Below are 27,242 nucleotides of genomic sequence, written 5' to 3'. Positions count from 1 at the left end.
TACCAGGATCTCAGACCATCGTAGTGGACGCCTTATCACGCAGCCTGGGGAATGATACAGGGGTCTATCTTGGTAAAGAAAGGCTGCTTCTAAAGAAAGCATTTTTGGCAATGATCAATACTTTTTTTAAGTACAAGAGGGTTCCAAAGGTCTACAGTTGTCCAATCACTTACAGCTTGAGACCAAGGAAGGTCTTCTATTCAAGGGAGAAGCCTTATATCTACCGACAGAGGATCTCTAAAGAAAAAGGAAAGGCTCTACAATGGTGCCATGATCTTACCCTAGCAGGCTATAAGGGGCAAAAGGCTACTTTGGAATTGATCAGAAGATACTTTTGGTGGCCCGAGTTAAGTCATGATGTTCGGGCCCATGTACAAGCCTGCCCCGTTTTGCATCCCAGAAGACTCCCAGGAGCAAGCCCCTGGGTCTTTTACAACAGAACACTCTTTCTACCAGACCTTGGGAGCATATTTCATTGTAGATCTGCCTGTCTCAAGTGGTAAGACAGCTATTCTCATGACCATCGATACCTACAGCAAACTGGCACATTTTTCAGTCCTCTCCGATTACCTTCAGCATCTGAGACAGCTGCAGTGTTCCTTCGGATTTAGTCAGATGTGGGATGTTTTTATCCACGCATCCAAGCCCTACCTCAAAACTGTGCAGTACTGGCATTGAAAACATCATGATGGCCAGAGCTTCCCAGAAAATGCCCCGGGAAGTGCATGAAGAATAGGCTGCCACCCATTTTGCCGATGTTATGGGCACAGAAGGGCACTGCCTAAAACCACCATTGGACTACCCACACAGTAGCCTGAAACCATTGGGAATGGCAATGCTGATTGCCAAAAGCAACCTAGAATTGTGGGGAACTCATTTTCTTAAATCCCAAAAATGGGTGCAGTACCAGTACTCACCACTATCAGAAAGCCGGCGTTTTAAAACAACACCAGATTTTTTTTATATGTGTAAAACTGAATAGATGAACCCAAAGCATGCCAAAGAAAGACTTACTGAGAGGTGGATCCAATGTAAAGTTATATTCTGAAGTGAAGGTTTATAACAAGACTGGCTGAGCTGTGGATTTCAGCAGTTTAAGTAAATTTGGACTGAAAGACACTAAAAATCTAAATGTTTAAAAGAAATGAGTGACCTACTTTTGAGTGTCACATAGGTTGCAATTGTTTAAATGTCATAGTTTTAAACTTAGAATCAGCATTCTAGCTGCATATGTAAAATGGTTAGTTTTATTTGAATGCAGGAAACTGGGTAACTAAAAGTGACATTAGCTGGGGCCTGGCTTAAGGAACTGAATTCTGCCCACCAGCTACCCCCGACAGGAGTTGAGACTTGCACAACAGCTGTGTTCCGAGGCCGACCTGCATTTTGCTGCTCCCACCAAAAGGAATATGACACTTCTCTGATTGAATTACCTGGGCTCTGCAGGAAATTGAACAAAGCCCTGTCCTGACTCAGGCAAATGTTTTATTATGGGGGCCATAAATGGCTTCCTCTTGAACAATGGGCCTTCCAGGGCCCAAGCAGATGGTTTATTGCAGGGGTAATAAAAATGGCTTCCTCTTGGCAGAAACTGGGAGGGGGAGAAACTGGAGACAGAGGCTGAGCTTGAAGAAAGTGGAAAAACTGGTTTCTGTACCATGTGACCTGAAAAGAGACACCCCTGTAGCCAGAATATGGTTTTAGAAAAATATGAATAACTCATAGTACGGACTTGTGAAAATTATTTAAATGATACCATAATTCTTGTGATTTTTCTGCCCACATTTTAAGAGGTTTTTAGAACCGGTGGCATGATCTGGGGGCAAACTAGCAGTTAAGAGGGTATTACTTAAAATGTATGCATGTTAAAAATCTGACACTTCATCAAGTAATGTCCATACTCCTTGCGCACATGTGTATAAATTTGAGTAAGAATCTGATATTGGTAACCTGACCAAAAAGTGAAATGTTGCCATTTCTGAATGCAAGCTCCCAGGAAGAGCAGATTTGGACAGGGTATATCTCCTGTGATATGTGATGGGTGCATGTAATTTTAAACAAATGTGTACCTGTGCAAATATGTCTTTTGGGTCAAAATATAGATTGTGTGTAATTTGACAGGGGTGGGTTCTCTGTACCATAAACAGACCTCATCATGATGACACTTCATTTCATTCCCCCAATCAAGGGGAAGAGGATGAAGTGGCCAATGACAAGTGGAGAGGGGTAGAACCTAGTGATGCTGCACACACACCCATTTTCAAAACACATAAAAGCAGACAGACAGGACAGATAGGGAGATTCAATTCCATTTGCTGCAACGCGCTCTGCCGGACCACACAGCATCCAGAAGATACTAGATTCAACACTTAGACTTTAAAACTCCAAAGAACTTGATTCAGAACTCAAAGCAAGGGCCTAAACCCACAAACTGAGAACTCTTCTCAGTGGGCCTCAGCATCCAGCAAACCTAACAGCGTGCAGATCAGCGCTGGGTCCAGAGAAAGCTGTGCAGAAAGATCCAGAAGCAGTGTTGTATCCAGAGAGAGACCAGCTGAACCGGAGACCGCTGTATCCGGACCCACAGACCTGATCAGAACCAGAGACCCAGACCAGACCAACAGAGTAGAGCTGACCCAGACGCTGTGCGCAGAGACCGTCCGTGGCGAGTGAAGAAAACCTGACCAGATCCGTGGCGAGGCCCATTCTATTTCTAAATATATTGTGAGTACATAGCAGAACTGTGCAGAACCAATCTCTTAGTTAAAATAATATAATCCAAGCTATTTTAATCTAAGTAGAACTGCCTGCTAACTGTCACCTGTCATTTGCAAAACTGTCACCTGTCATTTTCTAGTTGCTAGCTGTCACTTGTCACTTTGAACTTTAAAATTTCAAATCTAAAAAACTACCTTTATTTAATCGTTCATAACTCCGTAACCGTTTGGGCTAGGAACTTGGTTTAACTTTCCTCTGAAAGCTTAGAATCTCAGCCTAGTACCGCATTCCTATTCCATACACTTTTGCCGCAATCGCGAAAAACGCACTCGCGAATTTACCGCGATTTGCAAATTTCTCCACGTGTGAAAATAGCAGTTTTCTTGCTTTCATTGCTAAAAATTTGTTTGCCTCTTAACCACCATCCCTGAATCATTGCTAGAGTGAGCCTGGACTAATATTAACTTGATACCACTCACCCTGAACCTCAAGAGGGAATTAAAAGCATTTTAGCATATTTTTCACTTCATTGCCAGCACATATAAAAGCATTTTGGGCCTGTGTTTCCAACTTCTGTAGTGTAAGCTTGCTGGGGTGAACTGAATTACATTTGATTGCATTTCTGAGAACTGTGTGCTTTCCTTCCATTTCCTTGCATTGCATAAAGGGGGGAGGGGATTGCCAGAGAAAAGTGATTACATTGTTTTGTTGAAATCATATTGAGTATTTTCTGTATTGTATTTTCATTCAACATTACATCCATCTGAACTTATATAAAGCATTCTCTACCACCTTATTCTTCTGTTCCTATTCACAAGTGTGCTAGTGCCAGACTATCCATTATTGATTACTGCTCAGATTAAGTGTGATATTCAATTATTAATTTATTATAAAGCGTGATATATATATATATTGTTTAAATTCTCAAATAAACCTTTTAACTTGCAAAACAGAACTACTTCTTGGCTCAGTGGAGTCAGGGGGATTCCAAGAGAGGGGTGTTATATAGGGGTAGTCATCCAGAACGCATGAACTGGACATAAAGATATATCAATAAAGGTTTCCATTCAGTATCCCACACTAGGCATTGACTTAGCTGTAGTATTGAATTGAATCCTCTTACACAGACTACACGGCCTACCTCAAACAATTGTGAGTGACCGTGGTACACAGTTTAACCTCCAAATTCTGGACAGCATTATGTACTCAACTAGTTATCCAAAGGGCTCTATCATCGGGATATCATCCCCAGTCTAATGGTCAGACAGAACGTTTGAATGCCAATCTGGAACAGTACTTGCGCTGTTTCTGCAACCAAAATCAGGAAGACTGGACGAGCTATGTGTCAATGGCAGAATTCGCCTACAATAATGCTTACCATACAGCCATCAAGATGAGTCCATTTATGTGTACATATGGCTTTAACCCTCAACATCTACCTGGTTCCGGATTCAATACATCTAAATCCCCTATGGTAGACGGTCTATTAACAAGACAAACAGATTCAACTAGATGCGATACGATCCTTAGAAGAAAGCAGAAGGGGATACAAGAAGTACGCTGATCTCAAACGTAGCCCCAATCCACAGTGGAAGCCTGGTTCACAGATCTGGTTATCTACTAAGTACTTGCCTAGATGGACTCATCTAGGCAAATTTGCCCCACGGTTTCTATGACCCTTTCGAATATCTGCAAGGCTCAATCCTGTAGCATACAAACTCCGACTTCCGCTAAGTCTGAAGAGAGTACATCCAGTCTTTCATACTTCCCTTCTGAAGACCTGTGTTCAAGATCCTTTCAAAAGGAAGAACAAGAAAACCCCATCATTGTTGTCTCCTGAGCCTAAAGGATAGGAGGTCGCCAAACTGATTGATTCCAGATACAGGAGAGGAATCCTACAGTACCTCATACATTGGAAGGGGTTCCCAGACTCTGAGCGAACGTGGGAACCCCAATCTCACATACATGCCCCCAGACTTGTTCAACAGTTCAATCAACTCCATCCAGGGAAACTTGGAGAGGGAGTACTTAGGAAGGGGCATACTGTCATGCGCAGGCATTGGAAATTGTGGCAGCGCTGGAAGCATACATAACCTTCCTTCTCTTTGTCTGTTAGCGGTCTAGATTTCCTCCAATATGTCCACCAATTATAAAGAGGGGGCGGAGACACGCTTTGTTGCGTTGTATCCATCTTAAGAGTACGCTCCCCATCTTACTGTGTTTACTACTGCTATGGCTTCCCTGTTATTCTAGTGCTTAGTTTTTCATGATATGCTGCAGTATCTTTTGGTTTCTTCTACCCTTGCAGTCACCTAGTCTCTAACGCTATCTTTCAAGGCTTGAGGGATTTTCAGGTCCGTTTCCTCCGCTTTATTCCTACTTTCTGTAATCTTCCGGTTTTCAGTCTTTTCCTTCATTCTTAGTGGTTTACCTTTATCTACTTACTTTCTTCGCATCTAGCGAGGTTCCTTCTGTCCAGCTAAGGGAGACATTTCCTTCCATTCTCTGTCTACATCTACTTTTCCTCCTGTGTAGTATTATTTTCTCCGTTCTTACCTGAACCGTTTCATTGCCTCTTTTCTGCCGAGTGTTCCGGTGCCAGATTGCCGGTATCTACTTCCCGTTTTCCTGAAGATTGCCTTTCCATTCAACCCACATCTGTATCTCAGACATTCGAAGAGAGGTGTATTGCCTGCTGCTTTCACCAATCCAAAAGGATCACCCTCTTATTCATTCCTTTATTAGACTTTGGTGACAAGGAACAAACTTAGCTTCCGAAAGATCCAGTTCTGCGGTATTTACCTACTGTGGACTTAAGAAACACCAGACCAGTCTGCCAGCACCCAGGGTTTTTTCTGCCTTTGAGGCTTTTTCCCTGCATTCGGGGTGGGCTCCCCGCAGGTCCCTGGACTTAGGTTCAGTTCTGATCACAGTGAACTCTGAGGGAGCTCGTCCCCATCTTCATCAGAAGAAGAAAAAAAGAAGTTCAGAGAACCCCGAAATAAGAAGGAATCAGAGGTTCAAGAAAGTCCCTACGAAGAAATAGGTGAGGAGGAGGATGATGATCGGGAGGGACCCACTGGGCGTGCTCTTGACAAATAGTTATCTGCAGTTGCTAACCAGCTTGCCACTTATCCTGGGACACAATTCTGCAATTTATACTTTTAAGCCACCTTTCCGATCCGTCTGTTCTCTTCCACAGTAATCATTTCCAGTGGCCTATACCCGTTATCGGTACGAAATTCACATGATTATTACTTCATTACGTCCAGTGAAATCATTGACTAATTGGCGTTTTTGCTATTGTGCCTTAGTTAATTAACCTGGCTTGCAGTTCTTTTATTCACCTAAACCCAAAATTGGGACCCTTATGTGGCCTACACATAGTATCACCCAACCCTGGTTCCATAATTCGCGGTTTTAAACCACTGCGTTTCTTTGTGTCATCCCGCTTCCAAGGTCGGTGCTATTGCGCGCCTTCCAGGAAAGTCTATCACCTTTTTTCGTTGTTTTGTAATGTAACGATAAAACGAAATTGGACACCCATTGTTCCCATTCCAAATTACTGGCCGTGGGTGTAAAAAGTGGGGGACTCAAACACCCCCCCCCCTTGTTCATACAGTGCTAGCGGGCATGATAAATAAAATAATAATGCGGACAAGCCAATTGCATCTGTAAGCGGTACCACGTCTAAATGAAAAAACACCATGCGTGTGTAACGAAATGGACACAATAAACGAAAATATAAAAAGTGCGGGCAGGCCCCTTGCATCTGAAAATGGCACTGTATCTAAAGGGAAAAAAACATGCTGGCAAAACGAAAAAGACTAAAAGTATAGCTGGCCAGCATGTACTCACTTTGCACAAAGACGTGCAAAAGTGCAGGACAAAAGGTGTTCACACGTGTATGCCACCTTTGCCCCTGCGGTGCAAATTTTAAAAATGTGGCGGCGGGGAGCTGCCTACGTGAACACGTAACGACCCCCTACCGCAAAATGACACTTTCAATGAACATGAGCTGCTGTAATTGGAACAATTTATAAATAAACATTAGAACACATCATTTAAAAGCATAAGGGGGACATAAATAATGCACAAAATAATACGTGTTCATTCTATGTGGAAGTTAGATTTGCATGGTAGAGATCCTAGTCACTGGCTAATTTTGCTGAAAGCAGCTCCTGGTTATGGTCCTGCTTATGCAATCTTAATGTCAAACCCTATAAACACCATGTGACCCCTTTACAATACGGATGCTACACTGTCACGTTTAAACGTGTTCCTACTCTCGTGATTCCCAGCATGTAACATGGTTTACTTCAATTCGCCTCTCTGCATAAAACTATAAGAAATCCGCCCCTCCTTCCCCCTTACAGGGAAAATAACACCATTCTGCAAAGCAACAGCACCTATCTATGCAGACGCATGCCCCACTGCAAAGGACAAAGAACATCCCACCCTTCTGCCGCACAGGACAAATCTCCAAATACCCCCTCAGGGCGGGGAAATCTAATCTCTCTCTCTGCATCAAGCAAAGCCCCTACTTCGTACCTTTGTAAAGTACATCTGTCCCCCAGGTCAAACACACCTCACTGTGCAAGACAACACATCCCACACTTGCCCAACTCTCAGCACATGCGCATTGAGGTCATACAAATGGGGAACGAGCGCTATATAAATAACCACATACAGCATAAATACCTAAATGTGTCACTGCAACAAAAAAATAATAATAGCCCCCTCTACTACACTTTACGTCTACGAACAAGGCAAATACAGCATGTGCACATAGCAAAATGCTTCTTTATACTGGAGCACAACCACTCCGCCACACCTCACTACCCAAATATGTCCCTCTGCACAGGGTAAATGCCCCAAATCGCCACCCTGCAGGAGAAAACAATCCCAAACATAACTATCCGCCTTACAATCAAATGGTGTACTGAATATCACGTCCAGGTCACGTGAAGACGAGTAGGCGGGGTGTTGCTATGGTCCTGGGTAGTCCCGTGCTCTGCGCTGTCCCTCGATTTGCCTTCCCGCTAATGTAAAAATGATGAGGCGAAGCGGCAACTTTAGGCTCGTGGATTAGCAGATACGTTGGAACGTGCTAAAGTCACGTGACAAAGAGTAGGCGGGGCGTTACTATGGGCCGTTTCTCGGCTGCCTCCGCGATATCAGCAATGTCGTAAAACGTGCATGTTGAGTGCGGCACAACTATGGCTTTCCAGCACCATGGATATTCTGAGGAGCAGCTCCGAGCGCTGGAGGAAAAAGTTCTCTGCCGGGAGTCACAGGTGTCTGCACTGCTGGACATCTTTGGCGAGGTACTGAAACCCTCCCTGTGTCATCTGTTTCCCTCACTCTACAAGTCAACAAATACACACTTATGTTCAAGGAAGTATTTTGGCAATATTTCCAACAGCAATGAATTGAATTTATAGGGCACCCTGTGTATACCTTAAAGTGCTTTAAGTGGGCCGGAGCTGAGCCTGTCCTGCAGTCTCCAAAAAGTGGGGCTGAGCAAACTGTCCCATTTCAGGTATGAAACCCTGGCCCACTACTGGATTTTATGATTCCTTAACTTTGCATTCTGGTACTTATAATTCTGCATTCACAAGAGGGAACACAAAATAACCTCACAGGAAGCAGGCGCTACTGTACACTGTGGGGCTACACTGCTGTGTACTGTAGCATTATATCGCACTCTGTCAATATTGACTAGACCAGGACTTAAGTTTTGCAGGTAAGACACAGTGCAATTGTCGCCAGGCCTAGTACTGTAGTTTATTGTACTGTAAGTTCATTTCCCTCTTGCCCCCTTTCTCTCCTCACTCTTTGTCACACACTTAAATTAGTAGATTTGTTTTTGGCCTAGTATGCTAGTAATTGTTGTTGGATCATTCGGAATCTTCAAGACCTAAGAATGACGACTTTAATCCCTTGTTCCTTTCCCGCCTTGAAGCACTTTACTTGTGTACAAGTGCTTTTACAAATAAATTAGAATTAAACGATTTGGCCAGTATCTCACATTTTGGTTGTACCAAGCACACAGTGTTGCAATATACACTTCATTGTGTAGGCCAGAACACAACTATGCATTTTTACATGCTCTTCTTTAGGCCATGCCCTTCAAGTCTCAGACCATGCCCATCAGGTAAGCCATGTCCCTAAATCAGGACCACCTCAATTTCTTACCCCTCTTAAAGCACTGATACCTTGTATCCTGTTAATTGGAGCAGAGCCTGCCCGAGGCATGGGCAGTTTGTGCTGTTGCCCGGGGCCCCAAGCTTTTGGGGGCCCCAGAGCTACCTGCTGCCATGAGTATAAGAATTAACAACGGCTAAGCTGCTTCCAGCCACAGGGTTTTTCTTTCTGCCCAGCATCTTGATAGTATTCATATGTCTGCATTTGGTGTTTTAAAATATGTCTTTTGTGGAGGATGTCACATTTCACTTGCATCATATAAAGCATGCCTTTGTCAGCCCGTGCAAAAGGTTACCATTTCACATTTATTTTTTGTTATGATTAGGACTTCTAAACAGCCAACAATCCATTTTTTAAAATAATTTTGTGGAATTCCATTCTGGTATTTGTAGTGGTCAAGATGAGGTGAAAATAACACATTTGTTTAACATATTTCTATAAGGATTCCAATATTGCTGGAGTACTTTAATTATGATGTGCAGAGTATTGTTGAAAGCAAAACGTCATGGCGAGGAGGGGAAAGGATCAGAGGGCAAATTTGTTGGTATGATTTACCAGGTTCATGGAGGTGGGAAGTGAGGTTGCTGGACTGAAAAAGTTGTACTACGCTCTGTGCTGATTTTCAGGGTACCCGTTGAGATTACATGTGGGTTGACGGACGGCATCTACCCACTTTTTTCACAGTGTCGACTGCATCCCCCTTGGGTGTTTTTGAGGCCAGCATGTAACAAAGCTTATTTGCTCAAGTTTTCACCCACCAGAATTTGAACCCACAAAACCACACAAGTGTCTTCAAAGCATACATCTTCTGTTGGTATTTTGCTTTCCAAAGAATATTTCAATATAGATTTTGGGGTTAAAAGGTGCACACCTTTTATACTTTGCCAGCAGTGTAATAGGAAAATCTCCCCTAGCTGTGTTTTTTCTTCAGGTATCGATGATTCATTTTGTGAAAGACGATTCACATTTCTATTTTTAATTTTCTTCTATTAGGAAAGACTAGTTGAATTCATTTTGCGTATTTCACTTTAGGATACGTTCAGCCCCTGTGCCGCGTAGTGTTCCCCCACACTTTTTCCTGGACCTGTCCCCATTGACGACATTTGAAGACCTGTGTAATTGCTTACTCTGACTGCCTCAGTACCTTTCCGGTAAATAGGCTTTGTGTCATACAACCTGACACGCATCCTCTTACCTCTCCTACAGTGAAGTGTCCTGCTGGCGGTCTGGCCCGGCATCTGCAGGGATTGCGCTTGCCCTCAACCCCGGAGCCTGCCTGCGGGCCACGCTTGCCCGTTGCCACATGCCTCTCTGGTGCTTTGTCGGCACCCCAGCTTGGCGGCATCCGTGGCGCTGGTGGCCTCGTTCTTCTTGGAGGCGGCCATTGCGCTTACTATCCAGATGGAGTCCCGGCCTCTCGCACAACGCTCCACAACACAGAAAGTGGTCGCACGTCGACGTGACTCAGAACAGCGATCACGTGACCGGGGAGTCACGCAATAAAAAAGCCACATTCATTTACTCAGTGCTTCTCAGCTGCCCTGATGGCGTTTGGCGACTCCTGTATTTTTGAACTTGCTATTTCTTGATCTCCTGGATTTTTCACCTTGTTTCTGGCTCTGGACTGCCTTGGATTTGCCCTCTTTGGATTTGATGATATTTGGACAGCCTACTTGAACTGCTGCTACCTCCTGGCTTTTGTATACACAGATTGCTTTTTCTTCATGTTTTGGTATCCTGGCACTTTGATATTTGGAATTCATTATCAGCAATCAAGTACCTCTGGCTATCATTGTCCTGAACCAAGTTGTACTTCACGGTGGACCCTGTGCTTATTGAGGTATCTTCCATCTCCTCTACTTTCTTCCAACATCAACACTCGCAGGGGGAACAGTTAGGTATAGAGCTGTCTCTGGTCATCCTACGGGTAGGTGCCCTTGTCTTTCCATACTGTACCTTGTCACTGCCATAGTCCTTGTTCATTGGATACCTAACCCAGTGCTTTCCTTTGCAGCCACCCGGGACCCGGTGTTCTCTGTTCCAGCCACCTGTGGCCTCAATCGGTCAGCGATTACCTCCCTGACTGGTACTTGGGGAAGGAGGTATACTAATCCACGTGGACCTCAGATCTTGACACTTTGTTACGATTGCACTATCCTGCAGCAAAAGCACTATGCCCTGTCTGGCCGAGGGCCAATCCCTGCCCTTATAACCTTGGAACGGTGCAGTCACAGTACGTATGTTTTGGATTACTTACCAGTAATCTTCATTAATCTTTGTCCCACTCTTCCTCATCACAGTACTTCTTTTGAGGTACCCATCTCTACATATGATTCAGCTCGCTCGGTCGGCTACTCCAATATAAGCCTCCCTCCTGATATTGCTACAACTGTAATATTAACAGTTAAAATTCAGATATATATTTTTTAAAACATTTTTTTTATTGAAACGTCAGTCTGAAATGTCACAGCGTTATCGCTGTGGCATCAGACTTTTATTACAACATTTGTTTACAGTTGATCATAGTGATCCTCCTAAAAAAAAAAAAAGACAACAGAAGAAGAAAAAAAGGAAGGGAAACAGCCAGTGACAACATTCAATCACTCATCAGCATCTTAGTTTAATATGTTGTAGTTAATCATTTGCCTCCGATTCTAATGAGTCCACAAAGTCAACTATCGCACAGCATAGTTTCACGGAATTGCCAGCCATGGCATATGACCACCAGTCTCGAGACTCTGAGCTTGCAGGACTAAAGTTTCCAAGGTGCAGCATTCGTTTTGACGTAAGCTTCGTGCATTTTGTTAAGAGATGTTCTATGGATTCAGTTTCGTTCAGACAAAAGCGACACTTATCATAAGTTACTTTTTTTAGATGACGAAGCAGCAGCGTCGCTCTAGTATTTATAGCATTTAGGCGAATTCGCAAGAACTGTTCACAGTGATGTCTAGACGGTCAATTTATTAGGTAGCTACATGGAGCACCCAGCTTGTGTTCGCCTATTCCGGAATCCAAAGTTGAAGCCATCTTAAGCCATAGCTCATTATTCTGTATCCAATTCGCAATTTCAAACATTTTTTTCACTGATTGCGGTCTCATTATCAGGTCATCGATATTCAACTCAGCACAAGCTAAGATCTGTACCAGGCGATGTTTCCACTCTTCAATAAGATTTGATTTACCTGTTCCAGGTCTTGTTGAAAAAATCTGATAAGCAGGTGGAATGGGCGTAGTAATCATCTTCCGGAATGCCATCAAGGATTTCCACATGACTTCGGCATGTAAGGAAATTAAGAACAGCTCATATCGTAACTGGATCATTGAGATGTAAGTTGGCAGCTTCAAGACACGCCGCCAGAATATGCCTTCCAGTTTCTGCCAAAATGTAACATCAATGCTCCAACCTGCTTCTGATCCGAAAGTGATTGCCGGAACTACTTTCTGAGAGTAGAATATCAATATCGGGGTTAGAGTAAATTTCCCGTAGGATTTATTTAACAACTGAGCTTGAATACTGAATTGAATCATATGATTTGTCAAATCAGTTTTCCAATGATGTTCACAAAGTGAGTTGTTCCCAAATATCTTATTGAGTCCACTACGTCAAGATGTTTCTTATCAACTTGCCACGTGAAAGAACGTTGTTTTTTGGGGGTTGTTTTGCCAATGATGATGATCTTTGTTTTTTCAGTGTTTATTGCCAAGTCGTTGTTATAAAGATATTCATGTAGGTTTGCCAATTGCCGTTGTAGGCCTTTCTGGGTCTTATCTAAAAGGACCACATCATCAGCGTAAATGAGGCATCCAATTTCTGTGTTGTTTAAAATTGGTGGAAAGCATCTCACGTTTTTACGGTGCGCTGGAATATCGCCAATAAACAGTTTGAATAACTCGGCCGCTAATGGGCAGCCTTGTTTCACACCCATATTCGTAGATATTTGTTTGAATAAGGTCCCTTGATTGTTTAATCTTATACTAATGACTGTATCTGAGTATAGTGCTCGTATTGGCTCAATCAATTTACTTGGACAATTCCAATTTTTTAGTTTTTGCCATAGTTTTGATCGATTGATACTGTCGAAGGCGCCACGTAGATCGATAAACGCTACATACAGTTGTGTTTTGGCCCTTATACTTTCGAGTTTTAAGATGGTCATTATCAGCAAATTCACTTCAACCCCATCGCCTTTAGTGAATCCAGTTTGTCGAATGTCGGGAATTTGTTCCACTACTGACCATTGTACTAACAGTTGATGTAAAAAAGACGCAAAGATTTTACCAATGGTGTCCGACAGGGCAATCGGGCGATAGTTGGTTGGATCTGCCCGATTGCCCTTCTTGTAAATGGGAACTATTATTGCTTCGCGCCAAGACGCCGGTATCGTCATTATTGATGATAATCTTGAGAATAAAGTTTCTATGAATTTCGCCCATTCAACTTCGTTGATTTTCAGCATTATATTGGTTATTAAGTCTGGACCGGCGGCGTTTGAATTCTTCAAAGACCGAATGGCCGTTTTTATATCTTCAGCAGATATTTGCATATCCCATGAAGGAAGGTTTTGTTCAACGCAACCTTCCTCTTCGTATTGTGGGTTGCTGAAAATTTTTGCAAAATGAAATTGCGCTGAATCAATCCCGTTTGTTACGATGGACTGATATTTTGAGTTACCAGTATTGAGGATTGCCCATATTTCACCTGTATTCCTTTGGACTATCTGTTTCATTAGTAACTCTGCCTTGTCTTGTTCTATCATGAATTTCTGAGATTTTAGCCAATTTCGATACAGTTGGCGACGTTTATGGATTGCAATTTTAATGGAGGTTGTATCGTTGGCGATCATATGCCTCTTCTTCAGGTTCCTCACATCCCGTTGCATCGCTTTTTTGGCTTGCGTCAGTATCATTGATGATAGATGTTTATGTTTTTGACCCATAATAGAGTTTGACGCTCGTACAGTTAGAAAATCTGAAAACAAGGGAACGTACTCAACCGATGATTCTTCGTCATTAGTGAAATTTTGATTGATTTTTTGTATTTTTGATCTATCGATCTTAAGACGATTTCCGCCAGCATTCACTAAAACAGGAATGTCATGGGATCTAGTTTCTGTTGACCATTCCACTGTACAAGTGAGCCGCATAAGATTGTGGTCATTATTTGGCATAGGTAGAATTGATGATGACAATTCTTTTTCAATTAGATTTTGTGAAACCCAAAAGTAGTCCATGATTGAGTGAGCCTTGTTCGACCATGTTTGTCTGGGTGGTTGATCTCCTGACACATGTCCATTGACCATTTGACAGTTCCGAATATAAAGCGCCTGACTCCACTTGTGCCCACGACAGACTATTTCGTTGGTCGGAGCTAACTTCTATATCTGGTTAGCATGATCGTATTTAAACCATGTACAGTTTAAATCACCGGCACAAATGATTGAAAGATTATTGTAGTTCAGTATGGCTTTATCAATGATATAAATCATTGAATCAAGGAAGGATTTTGTGTTGATTTTATTCGGGTTCCAATACCCATTTAAAATAAGCAAGTGCTTCCTTGTCCCTGTATTTTGGTTGTTTTATTGCAGTAAGGCTCCTTGCACCAACGGGTTGGGAGTAAATGAGTCTATAAGCTACCACCATGTGTTTATCCTGATCATCATCAGTAGGCCAGAGGAAGGACGTCCCTTTGCATTTTTAATTGCTGGATTTAATAAGATCACAAATCCATCTCTGACCGGGGGCACGCTTAACCATGTCTCTTGTAGGCAGATGACAAATACCTTTCCCAATTCCACGTCAAATTGATTGAATAAATGGGTGAACCCTCTGGTATTCCAAGAAAGAAATTCTCTCAAACATTCATTTGCGATGGCTGGTGGATAATGCCGGCTTACTTTTCCGTTTCGCATGTTGTGTTTTGCGGTCTGATTCGAACGCGGTCTTTGAGAATCCGCATTATGCAGGTTCCGGCGTAAATCAAAACATCTTTGTTCCGCTTTGTTAAGAGCGACGTGCTCTGGACTGGACTTTGACATGGCGGAGCCGGAACTAGATGGTACAAGTGAAATGTCGAATCCAAGGCTCAGTAGTTCATCTGCAGCATTCAAGATGGTGTTACGAACTAGATCTGACGAGATATGCAATAGAACTTGGTCGCAGCATCGTTCAGTTGCATACTCCACAATTCGTATGTCATCAGACGTGATTGTTCGAAGTGAAGGAAAGCAGGTAAGTAGTTTCATCACATTGCTGCGATTCAAGTTCAAGTCGTTGTCGTCCTGATGGAGATTTTGCAATCTCAGTTTACAAGTCGCAAGATTATTTCCAGATCCCAATGATGTAGAGGCCCGTGATATGTAGCGTGCTGGCTTGTTTTTTTGAGAGCTGGTCTGTTTTGGATTCAGTCGTGATGGCATCTTTTCCTTCTTTTCCTCAGACGTCCCTGGCCTATGATCAGGCTTCTTGTTCCTGTTTGACTCAGAGGTTAAAATCGATGGGCGTCGAGCTTGAGGGGCTTCCCAAGCCACACCAGAATTGCAGGTTGTTCATTCGCTATATCATCGGAATATGTGGAAAGATCACAGATGTCGATCGTAGATCTGGGAGAATTGCTTGTGATACTTTCCAAATCAGAGTCAACTCTTTGACGCTTACTAGGAGGAACTGCATATGAGCCAAGGTCCTTTGTTGGATTTTCTCCATCCTTTATGATGTTCGGGGCGTTCAGATTAGACGTCTCGACTCGGTCAAATAGACCTGACTTGGCGTCTGCAGGTACATTTCGAATAAAATGTTGTGGTTTCTGAGACCGTGTTCCTTTCCTGATTGCCTGCCCTCCTTTTCCATGTCTTGTTTGAACCAATGGTCATTTCGAGACACTGTCAACCTTCTTTAACGTTTCCTCTAATGATTTAGCTGGTCCTTGGAAAATTCCAAAGGACGCCGTAGACATCGTAGATGTGTGTTTTAAAGGTTGTTCGTTCATTGGTTGACACGTTGATTGAACTGGACCTAGGTCATTACAAGGTATATCAGAGTTTATTTCACTTACAAAGGAACCTAGACCAGAATGAGAAGTTGTTTTAGAAATCACCTTGGATGTTAATTTTTTTTCAGGTCTATTTATAGACCGTTCTTGTGAATTATTTGGGTCCTGAGTCGTGGGTTCAACAGTGAGGGTTGAAGTTGCATCAGATCTTCCCTTGCACAATAAGACAGTTGGTCGAGATTCGGTTTTAGAATTCGTCACAGCAGACGAATGTCGCATCCACTTCGCTGCCTCAAGTAAGCCATCGGATAAAGAATCGTTTTGACAATGATGGCGTGCGGCAAGATCGCTTAGGCGTTCTTGCCACCGCAATGTTCGTTCAGCTTCCTGCGTCAGCTGAGCTTGTAAGAAGTTTGTGGCTGAGTCAAAACTGTCCATCTTTTCTTTTAATGAAATTATAAGTGAGGTCTGATCCTTATGAGCCTCATGAAGGGACTCATACATCTTCAAGAATGGCAAGAGAGCTGCAGATGAAGCAGCCAATACATTATTGTATATCTGCATAGCAGCGGCTGATGAGAGACTGGGTTTCGACTCAACACCGAGCTTATCTGCTGAATTTGAATGAATGCTGTTTACTGATTCTGATTGGGGATCAGATGTTAATAATGAATCCCCAGTTGCATTCATTGAAGCAACTTTTGATGAGGGTAATTGGATTGAACGCGTTCCCCTGATTCTCAGTACACACACTGGAGGTGTCTTGTGATGTTGAATGCGAGATTTATATGACAAGTGGCTTGTTTCCTGGGTTACTCCATCATTGGAGGTACAGTTGTTGCCTGTTGGTTGACCGGTCAAAATGAGATTTCCCATTAAGACGTCCCTCTGCACCCCACAAGATGATTCCGAAGTTTCATTGCTGGATTTGAGGTTGCGATGAAGTGAATCAATTTGAGGTCTTTGATCTACACGAACGGATACTGAACTGCTCCTTTGTTTCATAACGTTGTCTTTCTCAGAAAAATGGGGCCATGGATATGTGAATATAGCACATGTCGGTGATTCTGTAATTGTTTTTGTTTTAATTTCTCGATGTGGCGCTACTCTTAGTTCTATGTTATCAGAAACCATATGTTTCTTGGTGTTTATATTGACTACTAATGAACTGCCAGCCAGGATTGTGTCGTCGTTGTCAGCGATGAAAGTTGCAAGTACTGATGAGGCCTTTGGCAATGTTACGGCCGAGTCATTCAGTGATACATTATCCTCCTCATCTTGCGAAGCTTCCATTAACTCTGCATCTGTTAGATCGAATGCAGTGAAAAACTCATCACCCGTTTCAGATTGGTTTTGATTAGATGGGGCTGGTCTCACTGCACTCCGTTCAAAAGGTCATAAATCAAGTAGAGATAATAATGGTCTTTGTCGAGGACTGGCAGGGTGAACAGCCTCATTATCCAAGTCTGCCGTTGCAGCTGTGGCCTCAACTTCGCTCTCAGAGGCGAATTCGGACACGCAAGGATCCGCAGGATTATTTACCTGACTCTGCCGCACCTCATCGACAACAAGATCGTCGGCAGACGTTGCATAAATACTTTGGTCAGCGTGATCATACAGCGACGGACAGTTTGGTGTCAGCATTATCAAGTGGAATGGTAAGACTCATTGAGCCTTCATTTTCGGCCCGATTCTCAAATATGGATGTCTCTGCACTGGCTTCAGGTACATTAGTAGATAAACCTTCAAAAGTTTTGTTTGTTATTACAGGGGGCGTACCGTCTGTGTGCAATTTGTTACAATCAATGGAGGTCAAGTGTGTGCAAGACTCCAAATGTTTCTTTGGCGCACGTTTACGTGACGCAGAGCTTACCTTCAAAGTCTCGAGTGACGAGTCCGCTTTAAGGGCAGTTCAAGGATTCTGCATCCTACGTTGCTGGATGGTCTTTCATCGGGTTACTGGGCCGTCCTGGCCTCCTATGCCTGATTGAGCCGTCATGACAGTCACAACACTCTGCTGTAGTCAACTTTAATAAGCCACCTAACAGCTACACAACAGTGGTCGCCCTTTACCCCTGACAGGCTTAACGCCGCAAGGGTGGCTGTGGCCGGCTTATACAGCAGAAAAAAGTCACGTGATTCAGCATGTGAATGCCAATAGGCTCCGCCCCCTCCTGAGAGCGAGCACAAGGCAGCAAGATTCTCGGACTCGCAGTGCTGAGCTGGATTCAGTGAACACTCACACACGTTCCTTCCTGCAGCGTAAGTACAAATGAACAGAACGTCCTCGCCGCTCGGGTGACTGTGGCCGGCTTTTACAGCAGGTGCCCTTGTCTTTCCATACTGTACCTTGTCACTGTCATAGTCCTTGTTCATTGGATACCTAACCCAGTGCTTTCCTTTGCAGCCACCCGGGACCCAGTGTTCTCTGTTCCAGCCACCTGTGCCCTCAATCGGTCAGCGAGTTGTTACTACCTCCCTGACTGGTACTTGGGGACGGAGGTATACTAATCCACGTGGACCTCAGATCTTGACACTTTGTTACGATTGCACTATCCTGCAGCAAAAGCACTATGCCCTGTCTGGCCGAGGGCCAATCCCTGCCCTTATAACCTTGGAACGTGCAGTCACAGTAGGTATGTTTTGGATTACTTACCAGTGATCTTCATTAATCTTTGTCCCACTCTTCCTCATCACAGTACTTCTTTTGAGGTACCCATCTCTACAAATGATTCAGCTCGCTCGGTCGGCTACTCCAATATAAGCCTCCCTCCTGATATTGCTACAACTGTAATATTATTTATTTGATCCCCATGGCTAGTAAACTACGAATTTTGTGACATTATTTTCTGCGATGCAAATAAAGGGGCCCCACACATCTTTTGCCGCCCAGGGCCCCGCAAATCTTAGGGCCGGCCATGTATTGGAGTACCCCAGTCTGCTCATGCCCAAAGGACTGGGCAAGGATAGCTGAGGGTGTTCTGGTACTTCCGCCTTCCATGCTGGCTGGAGTACTGTCAAGCACAGTTGTAAAGAGGGTACGCCTGATCATCCCTGTAGTTGATTACTTAATGTGGCTCTGAACATGGCTTTTTCAAATCCACTCGGCTGGTGAGATTCAGACCTCATGAGAATCGTAATCAACATCAGGAACCTCTGGAGCCCACCCCATCAACTTTCCATGGCATCACAGGAAGTCTTAAATGGAATAAACTGTACATTGATACCCCCTCTCCCACATAGCCCAATCCGCACAATCAATAGCCTTTGTGCTTGGTGACCTTACATGTTAACTCTGAGCTTCCTGTCCACCATCCAAAGATAGGTGGCTATAGGGCAATCTCTTGTAAAGAGGTATCCTGTTCTGCACCAACAGTACTTAGTAACTCCCTGCCTGGCCTCTACTCCAAAGGATAGGGCATTCAAGAGGGATACAAATGGAGGATACTAGCCATTGAGGCTGGATATTGAAGAGTACAGGGTGATGTATATGATATGATAGGTTATTGTTTTTTTTTAATATAGCGCAAAACCAGACCCGCAGGTAGCAGGGTGCAAACATTACAAGGATACTTGAGAACTTAGTTACAGTGACACACACAAAATAGGCAGTAGGAGAGTTCAACAACATTACAGTCTGAATATACTTATACAGTTAATGCCAGGTGTTGGAAGCATAAAGAGCTAAGTAACAATCAACCATAGTTTTGTAGTCCCGTAGGGTCCAGTGAAGTTCCTAGATACTAGCAGTGGTAGTCGGAGGTCCCTATGGGGAGACAGGTTAACAATAAGTATAGTCGGGAGGTGTCACTCAGGACGAGTGGTTCTAGTAAAAGAGGGTGATCTCATTAGATGTCATTAGATTGTATCCATGAAAGAACCTTGCGTCTGAAACTTAGGTAAGGTTGGTCCTTTCTAAATTCTAAGGGGAGTTTGTTCCAGGTTTGGGCAGCTATGACTGGAAAGCTAGCACCGCCAGCTGTACTCTTTTTGTATCTAGGCACCATCAAGGTATAAGCGTTAGTCATTCTTATGGGGCAGTTTGAGATTCTCTTGTTGATTCTGTTTGCTAGATAGGGAGGAGCTATATTGTTGAGGCATTTAGACATGAGCGAGAGAGTTTTGAGGGTGATCCTGTCTTTAATTTTTTACCAGTGGATATTCCTTCTGGCGGTAGAGACATGGGCTCTGTTAGGAATGTTTAAGGCTACTCGAACAACATTATTTTGGAGTGTTTGGAGTTTGTTAAGGATATACTTGTTAGATCCCGCATATAGGGCATTAGAATAGTCCAATCTGGATATAAGTGCATTAGCTAACGTAATACAACTAGCCTCTGTTAGGAATGGTCTACATGCTCGGAACAGTTTACAAGTGTAGGCTGTGGAGGACGCTAGGGAGGTAATTTGTTTCTTAAAAGTGAGTGCTGAGTCCAGATAGACCCCAAGGGTTTTGACTGCAGGCATCACTTTGATGACATTTTTGTCAATGTTAAACGAGGCATAGTTAGGGTCAAGTTTTTTAATCGCTGTCTCTGTGCAGAGGATCAGTATCTCCGTTTTGTCGTCATTCAGACAGAGGTCATGGGATGCCATCCATGCCTGAATGAGGAGATACATCTTATTTACCAAGGCTGAGTCTTCCAAGAAGTTACCTGAAAGGGGGATGAGGATCTGAGTGTCATCTGCATAGTTAGTGTAGATGACACCCAGGCTATCCAACTTGTCAAACAAAGGTTTGGTAAAGATGTTGTACATAGTAGGAGACACACATGATCCCTGGGGGACACCGCAGGAGACTTGTACGGGATCAGCAACTGCTAGGGCGGAGAAGACTCTCATAGTCCGGTTAGCAAGGAAGGATTGAACCCAGGTTATGGCATCGCTTGAAAAATGGGCAGCGGAGCCGAGGTGAGTGCATAAAACTGCATGATCTACCAGCTCAAAGGCTGCCGAAAGGTCGAGGAGTAGCATAGCTGATTTTCCATTATCCTTCAACTCGTCAATTTGAGTCTTACGATCAATCAGGGCTGTTTCAGTGCCGTGAAGGGGGCAGAAGTGGGATTGTCGTGAGCCTAGAAGGTTATTAGTTTCAAGGTAATCCTGGATTTGCATGGAAAGCTACCCTGTCGATAATTTTGAGTAGGAATGGGACGGTAGTGATGGGTCTGTAATTTGTCGGGGTGGAAGGGTCGAGAGTTTGTTTTTTTAGCAGAGGTAGGACCCAAGACTGTGGGGTGGGCAATGATCTCCTTTACAATTAGAAGGCTTTAGGGAGAGTATAATTTTGTCTGTCTCTAGTATGGTTATTTGTTTGAAGCTAAAGGGTGAGTAGTGTTATTCGACTGGTTTAGGGAGGGCTGTACCTTGGGAGTAGGCTCCGCTGGCAATAGCAAGGCAGCTTTTTTAATTGCAATTTTGGTTTAAAGAGAGCAAATTTTTCCTGCAAGGGCATTTTGTATATTAGTGCACCAGAGCTTATTTTTGGGAGTATTATCAATTAGCGGTATAGGCGATTCCATTTCACGCAGGATGGAGAATAATTCCTTAGTTTCAGATTTGGCTTTAGCTATTCTGTCATTGTGCTAATAATTTCCTTTTTATATCGTTTGGCATGGGTGGCTAACTTGATTTAGTTCTCCTCAGTAGGCGAGTGTCGCCATGTTGATTGCAGTTTTCTTTTTTGTGTTCTAAGGTCTTTCAGTTGAGGTGTGAACCAGTTATTCAGGTGGGAGAGTTGTTTGCCTTTACGGATTTTGGTGGGGGCGATCAGATCTAGTGCCTTGGTCATGGTGCTATTATAGGTTTCCACAAGTAAGGTCGGGTCTGTAATATTGTCTACATTGTTAAGTATTAATTATATACGCGCTTAATACCCAGAGGTTTCTAAGCGTGGACCCGGAGATCAAACCTGTGGTGCTTCGTGTCTTGCTCCAAGGTGAGCACGTTGCCCCTGAGCTATCCTCCCGAGTATTCATTTTACATTACCTCCATGTCACTCTTCCTCATCCCAGTACTTGCTTGTGAGGTGTCCCACCTCACCCAGGAATCCCTTTTTTAAAAAGAATTAAATTTTACCCCTTGACTCATATGTCTCGTCCCATCCCCAGAGGCTGTAGCCACCTTTCAAAGGACAGTTACAGAGAATTTCCTTGGAGGGACTTGTCTTCCATGGAATTCTTCCTCCACTTCTAGCTGAGCTGAAAGGGTCTATGTTGAGGAGCTTGGGGGCACACCTTTCAAGCTAAGCTCCATTGGGCTTCCACAAGCTGGACTCCTGGCACCCCTACAAAGCAAGGGGATCCAAGTTGAGCAATTTCCGTAGGCTGAGCTCTGGCTCTCGACATTTCAATGTTAGTACGTACTATATTGAAAAGGCGACGCAGCTGAGCGTCTACTTCCAGGGCCAGCGTGCTCCAGAGACAGTGCGCAAAGTGGTTACACTCGGGAGTGAGGAGGTGAGCCCTGGGTGTGGTCCGGGGCATGGGTAAGGAGTTGAGGGGGCAGGGGAAGGGACGTTCGTTTCATGAAGGTGGAATTACAGGCGACTCCGAGCATGGATGCATTGGTGGCACAGACAGTCCCCGTAGAGTAGGCTGGGCTGTCTCCATGGTTATCAGGGCTGCTTTCATAGGGTTCTCAGTGTGTATATATATATATGTTTCTGAGGCTTGTGGAATCTGCTTAGATCACATGCTGTGCAAAGGCCGGCATCTAGTGGAAGCTGCGAGTATTACAGTTTGTTTTTCGAAACTCGAAAATGGGCGTCGACACAGGGCGTGCCAGTAATACTATCCCTAGTGTGACGTCCACTGTACCCATGATCCCTCACGCGTCTAGGACCCTCAGATAGTTTTTTTCCGCCATACTGGTCGGAAGCATCCCGCGGAGTTCCCTGGCCTTAGCCATAATTTTGCAAAATATCTTAATATTTCCCCTTTTTCTCCACCCCAACGTCGAGTCACCGAACTTCGACACTCGACGCCGGTCCGGAGAAGAAAACAACTGTCGAGAGCTGCACAACGGACTTGGGCCTCGGAAGGCCTCTGGCCTCGGCCCTGCAAGTAGGGAGAGTGGGGGTTGGAACATACTAATATATATATATATATATATACACTAGCCCGCTGCCAGAGGGTGCGTATAGAGGGTACCCCTTTCCAAAGTACCCTTGGGTTGACAGACACGCCACGTGTAACCTCTGCTTGCCGAGGGATCACCCCGGGGCGAACTGCAGAGCGTGTAGTCGGTTTAAACCGAAGACCCTAAAGGACCGTTCGATCAAACGTTGGGCCCACCACGCCAGGCGACAAGAGGCCATGGCAGCGGAGGGCGCCTTCGGTGATGGCAGCGACTCCGTGCTTTCGGACGGCGAGGGCAACGTGGCGTCGAGAGACAGCCAAGCGCAAGTACCTGACCTCGGAAGGTTGTCCGGCAGGGCAGCTATGGGGAAAACCCCCGGCGACATGAGTGCTACCCACAGCACTTCCACTAAACACGCCAAGTCCAACCGAGACTCGACGCGCACATCGAGTTCTCGGAAAGAGGCACACAGAACGGTCCACCGAATCGGTGTCCTCTGGGCGTTCTCGATCAAGATCGCCGCATGACACCTGGCAACCATCCACTGTTGCCAAAAGTGCCTCGCTCCCTAAGGTAACGGAGGTTCGATCATCGGAAGACGAAGCCGACCTCTATCCCCAGGCCGCACTCCTGGAGACGGCGTCAGCAGACCCCGTGTCGGCTGCTCCTGAGTCCTGACCTCCTCACTCTAGAGATGGGGACACTTCCCCCGAATCTCGACGCCAGATGTCTAAAAGCTCAGATGGAGTGAAAACACCAGGGAAACGCTCTTCCATCCACGGGGAGGGGGGAAAACAGCAGAAGAGGCACTCTCAACCTTCTTCTACACCACAGAAACAGACAGACAAGTCACAGTCTTCTGTTAATTTACCCAAGACCCCTGCACAAGGCCATAGGTCCAGTCAGGATAGAACAGGGACACTCTCCCAGGAAAGAGTAATCCCCAGCTCTAAGGAATGGTCTAGTGAGGATATAGACAGAGTTATGTCTAGGATGTCATCCCTGACAGACTTCTATGCCAAGAATCGTGAGCACTTCCTCTCCTATACCCCTACGGGGCAACACCCTCAGGGTCTAGGGACCCGGTACCCCCAAGTAAGAAATCCCGGGGTGAAGCACCAACACAAAGTCGGGTTTTGGACCCCTTCTGTATACAGCCTTACTCTCAATATAATGAGGATCCACTTTTGATTGAGGATCCAGATTTGGGCACGTTGGGAGACCAAACTGGGATGGACTACTATGGGGATGACGAGGACCAAGAGGAGGACGAGGATGACCCAGAAACCTACAGGGTAGACAACCTGTAACACTCACCTGGTATCCACGAGGACGTCACTCAGCCTGTTCTGACCTCTTACGACCTCAAACCCTTCCCTGGAGGCTATTCGACTGGAGACTGGACCTGAAACACAGGATTGGTAGAGTTTAACTCCCTATTGTCTGTGTGCTTGAACCCCTTCTTCCCCGGGGTCCAACCCTTCCCTTTGATCCACAGCTCACCTTGTTTTCTTGGATAGTGTGCTCTCCGTCCTGCCTTCAGCGCAGGGGCGCGTTGATTGATGCGTGCTCGTTGCTGCCTAGTTACTTCACTGGCAAGAGTCCGACAGGTAAGTATAATGAGTCTTTTGAACAGTTCTCTAACTTCGTTCCTTTCCTTCCTTAGATGATGGCCGGCATCCGGGGATGGCGGCGTGCTGCTGAGATGAGTAGCGCTGAAGGTGAGTGAGAGCGCGATGCGCCCCTTTCGTATTTGTATTGAACTGAGTTATTTTTCTGTGTCTTAGGTGCCTCGACGTTTTCAGCGTGGATGCCGGTTATGAAGAACAAATGCGGTGGGTAAGCGCGGTATGCGGTGCCTTTAGATGTTTCCACGCTAACCTGGAGTGTCTTTTCCCTCTTGCAGATGGATGAGAAGTTGCGGAGATAGAGTTCCCCCAGAGTGGCTGGGATTCAGGTAAGCGTTTGAAGCTCGTACAGTATTTAAAAATAAGCGAAGATTTGCAGAATGCTTACTAATGCCTTTTACTGTTCTTTTCCCTTTTCCTTAGGAAGCAGCGTGCCGGGATGGGAATGATGCCGCCGAAGATGCCCGCAGAACAGAAGGAACGATGACTGATGGGCAGAAGCGCCGCAGGGTAAGGCTGTTCCTAACGGTGTTCTTGTTCTTGCAGGAGCTGAGCGCAGAAGAAAGATGCAGGCCTACTGGAGACCGATCTGAACACGGTGAGTGTCACGCTGCAGGTGCAGAAAATGCAAAGCATGTTTTTCTGCCTGGGTGTGGCTTAAATAGTCTCTGGGTATCCCAGGTGCCTCTGTGCTGGACCACACCCAAAAGACTAGACCGCACATGCAGTTCTGGGAACCGAAATATGTGGGGGCATCCATCTTGTCCCCATCAATGCACTACAAGTCCAATCCCCAATGTTATCCTATGGGAGTGAGTGAGTCTGGTGCCACAAGCGCCAAGTCTGACTCCAAGTGGGTCTTTGGAGCGATGGAGAGGCCCTTGAAGTGTAGGTAATGTAATGTAAAAATGTAGGTGATCGTGGCCTGGCTCCAGCCTGACATCTTGGAGGGCTGGGGACATGAGCGGCAGGAATCATGACAGCACCTCCGGTTAACGACTCCCTGCTTGACAACCAACCTCTCCTGAATGAGGTGTTGTCCAGAGCGGCAGAACACTTCCGCATAGATACCCAGCGCTTCAAGGTGGACAGTCAGCACTACCAGTTCAAGGTACTGTCCTTCCGGATAGCCTCGGCTCCACGGGTACTGGTGGCGGCACACCTACACAGGGAGGCAATCCCAGAGTACCCCCACCTGGACGACTGGCACATCACAGGGGAGACCCCAGTAATTTGCAGAACAAACATTCATAGAACGATCGACCTCCTCTTCGAATTCGGTTTCTCCATAAACGAGAAAAAGTCAAGTCTGGTGCCAAGCACCTCCAAACAGTTCCTAGGAGCTGTCCTAAACATACAAGAGGGGTTGGCCTTTCCATCAGAGGAAAGAATTCGGAATATATTGCTGCAAATTCTGCAATATCAGGCCGGTCGCCAGATAACGGTACACAAAGCAATGCGTTTGCTGGGCATGATGGCGTCATGTTATTTACCTGGTCCCCCACGCGCGCCTGCGCATGTGTCCCATGCAAGAATGGTTGGCGAAACAGTGGTCTCAGGCAAGTGGTCAGTGGGGCGATCTAGTGGTCATTTCGCCAACACTTGTACAAAGCCTTCACTGGTAGAGAAAACCTGTCCAAGGGGAAACCCCTTTTACGATCCCGAGATACAGGCGGTAGTCACAACGGACGCATCATGCCTGTCAGGGTGGGGAGAAAAATGTGTAGTTCCTATTGGTAATAGAAACTCCCGTCCCCTGCACACCATTCAAGAGTGGAAAGAAAATTTTCCAAACAAATCAATATTTTCAGTAATTTCAAATGTTCGATATATCACTCTTTCAAGAAATTCTTTAGCCACAATTGATTGTTTACGTTGATTGTGGCTAAAGAATTTCTTGAAAGAGTGATATATCGAACATTTGAAATTACTGAAAATATTGATTTGTTTGGAAAATTTTCTTTCCATTCTTGAATGGTGTGCAGGGGACGGGAGTTTCTATTACCAATAGGAACTGCACATTTTTCTCATGTCTTTCTTGACTTTTTGATACCAGAGTCATTCTTTTCTCCCCGGCACCCAGAAAAAACTGATTTGTATAAGGGTCAGTGGACTAGAAAAAACAAAAAACATTTAAAGTACCGTACATAGAAAATATACACAAGATAGGGTGTGCTTTCCCCACTTTCTTCTTTTTTGTCAGGGTGGGGAGCACACCATCTCCACCACACAGCTCAGGGTCTCGGGTCTCACTCAGTGGCCAAGAATCATATCAACCTGCTAGAGCTTCTGGCAGTATTCAGAACGCTTCAGGCGTTCGAGCCCTACCTGTTGAACCTGTCAGTGGAGATCCTGACTGACAGCACTACAGCCATGTTTTACCTGAACAAGCAAGGAGGGACTCGTTCGTCAAATCTGTCCAAGCTTGCCCAGAAAATTTGTGGATATGGGCACTCAGACGGAACATCTTCCTGTCATCTCAACATGTTCCAGGGATCTCGATTCTCTAGCGGAGATCCCCTCCCAGAGGAACATGAATGGTGTCTACACAGAGAAATCGTAGAATATCTCTTCTCTCAGTGGGGTTTCCTCACTATAGACCTATTTGCCACAAGCGAA

At 44.9% G+C, this 27,242-nt stretch overlaps 1 protein-coding gene and 1 long non-coding RNA gene across 3 annotated transcripts in view; one reads left to right on the top strand and one right to left on the bottom strand.

Annotated features, from left to right (window-relative positions):
• The window catches only part of LOC138513327 (uncharacterized), an 89,881-nt gene extending 82,097 nt beyond the window's left edge, over positions 1 to 7,784 (bottom strand). The window contains exon 1 of the long non-coding RNA XR_011281743.1: positions 7,647 to 7,784. This is a non-coding gene — a long non-coding RNA (uncharacterized lncRNA). The remainder of the gene's footprint in view (positions 1 to 7,646) is intronic.
• A 6-nt stretch (positions 7,785 to 7,790) lies between these two features.
• Positions 7,791 to 27,242, top strand: part of ORC5 (origin recognition complex subunit 5) — a 714,766-nt gene continuing 695,314 nt past the window's right edge. The window contains exon 1 of one of the 2 annotated variants that reach the window (XM_069628073.1): positions 7,791 to 8,045. In XM_069628073.1, the coding sequence (XP_069484174.1) occupies positions 7,938 to 8,045 (108 nt within the window). In that variant the 5' untranslated portion in view covers positions 7,791 to 7,937. The remainder of the gene's footprint in view (positions 8,046 to 27,242) is intronic. The other variant, XM_069628074.1, reaches the window with a different exon arrangement.

Source organism: Ambystoma mexicanum, chromosome 12, assembly GCF_040938575.1.
Source record: "Ambystoma mexicanum isolate Mex_15411 chromosome 12, UKY_AmexF1_1, whole genome shotgun sequence".
NCBI classification, from domain to species: domain Eukaryota; kingdom Metazoa; phylum Chordata; class Amphibia; order Caudata; family Ambystomatidae; genus Ambystoma; species Ambystoma mexicanum.
Note: the sequence above shows the minus strand (reverse complement) of the source record. Positions and strands in the feature narration are given on the sequence as shown.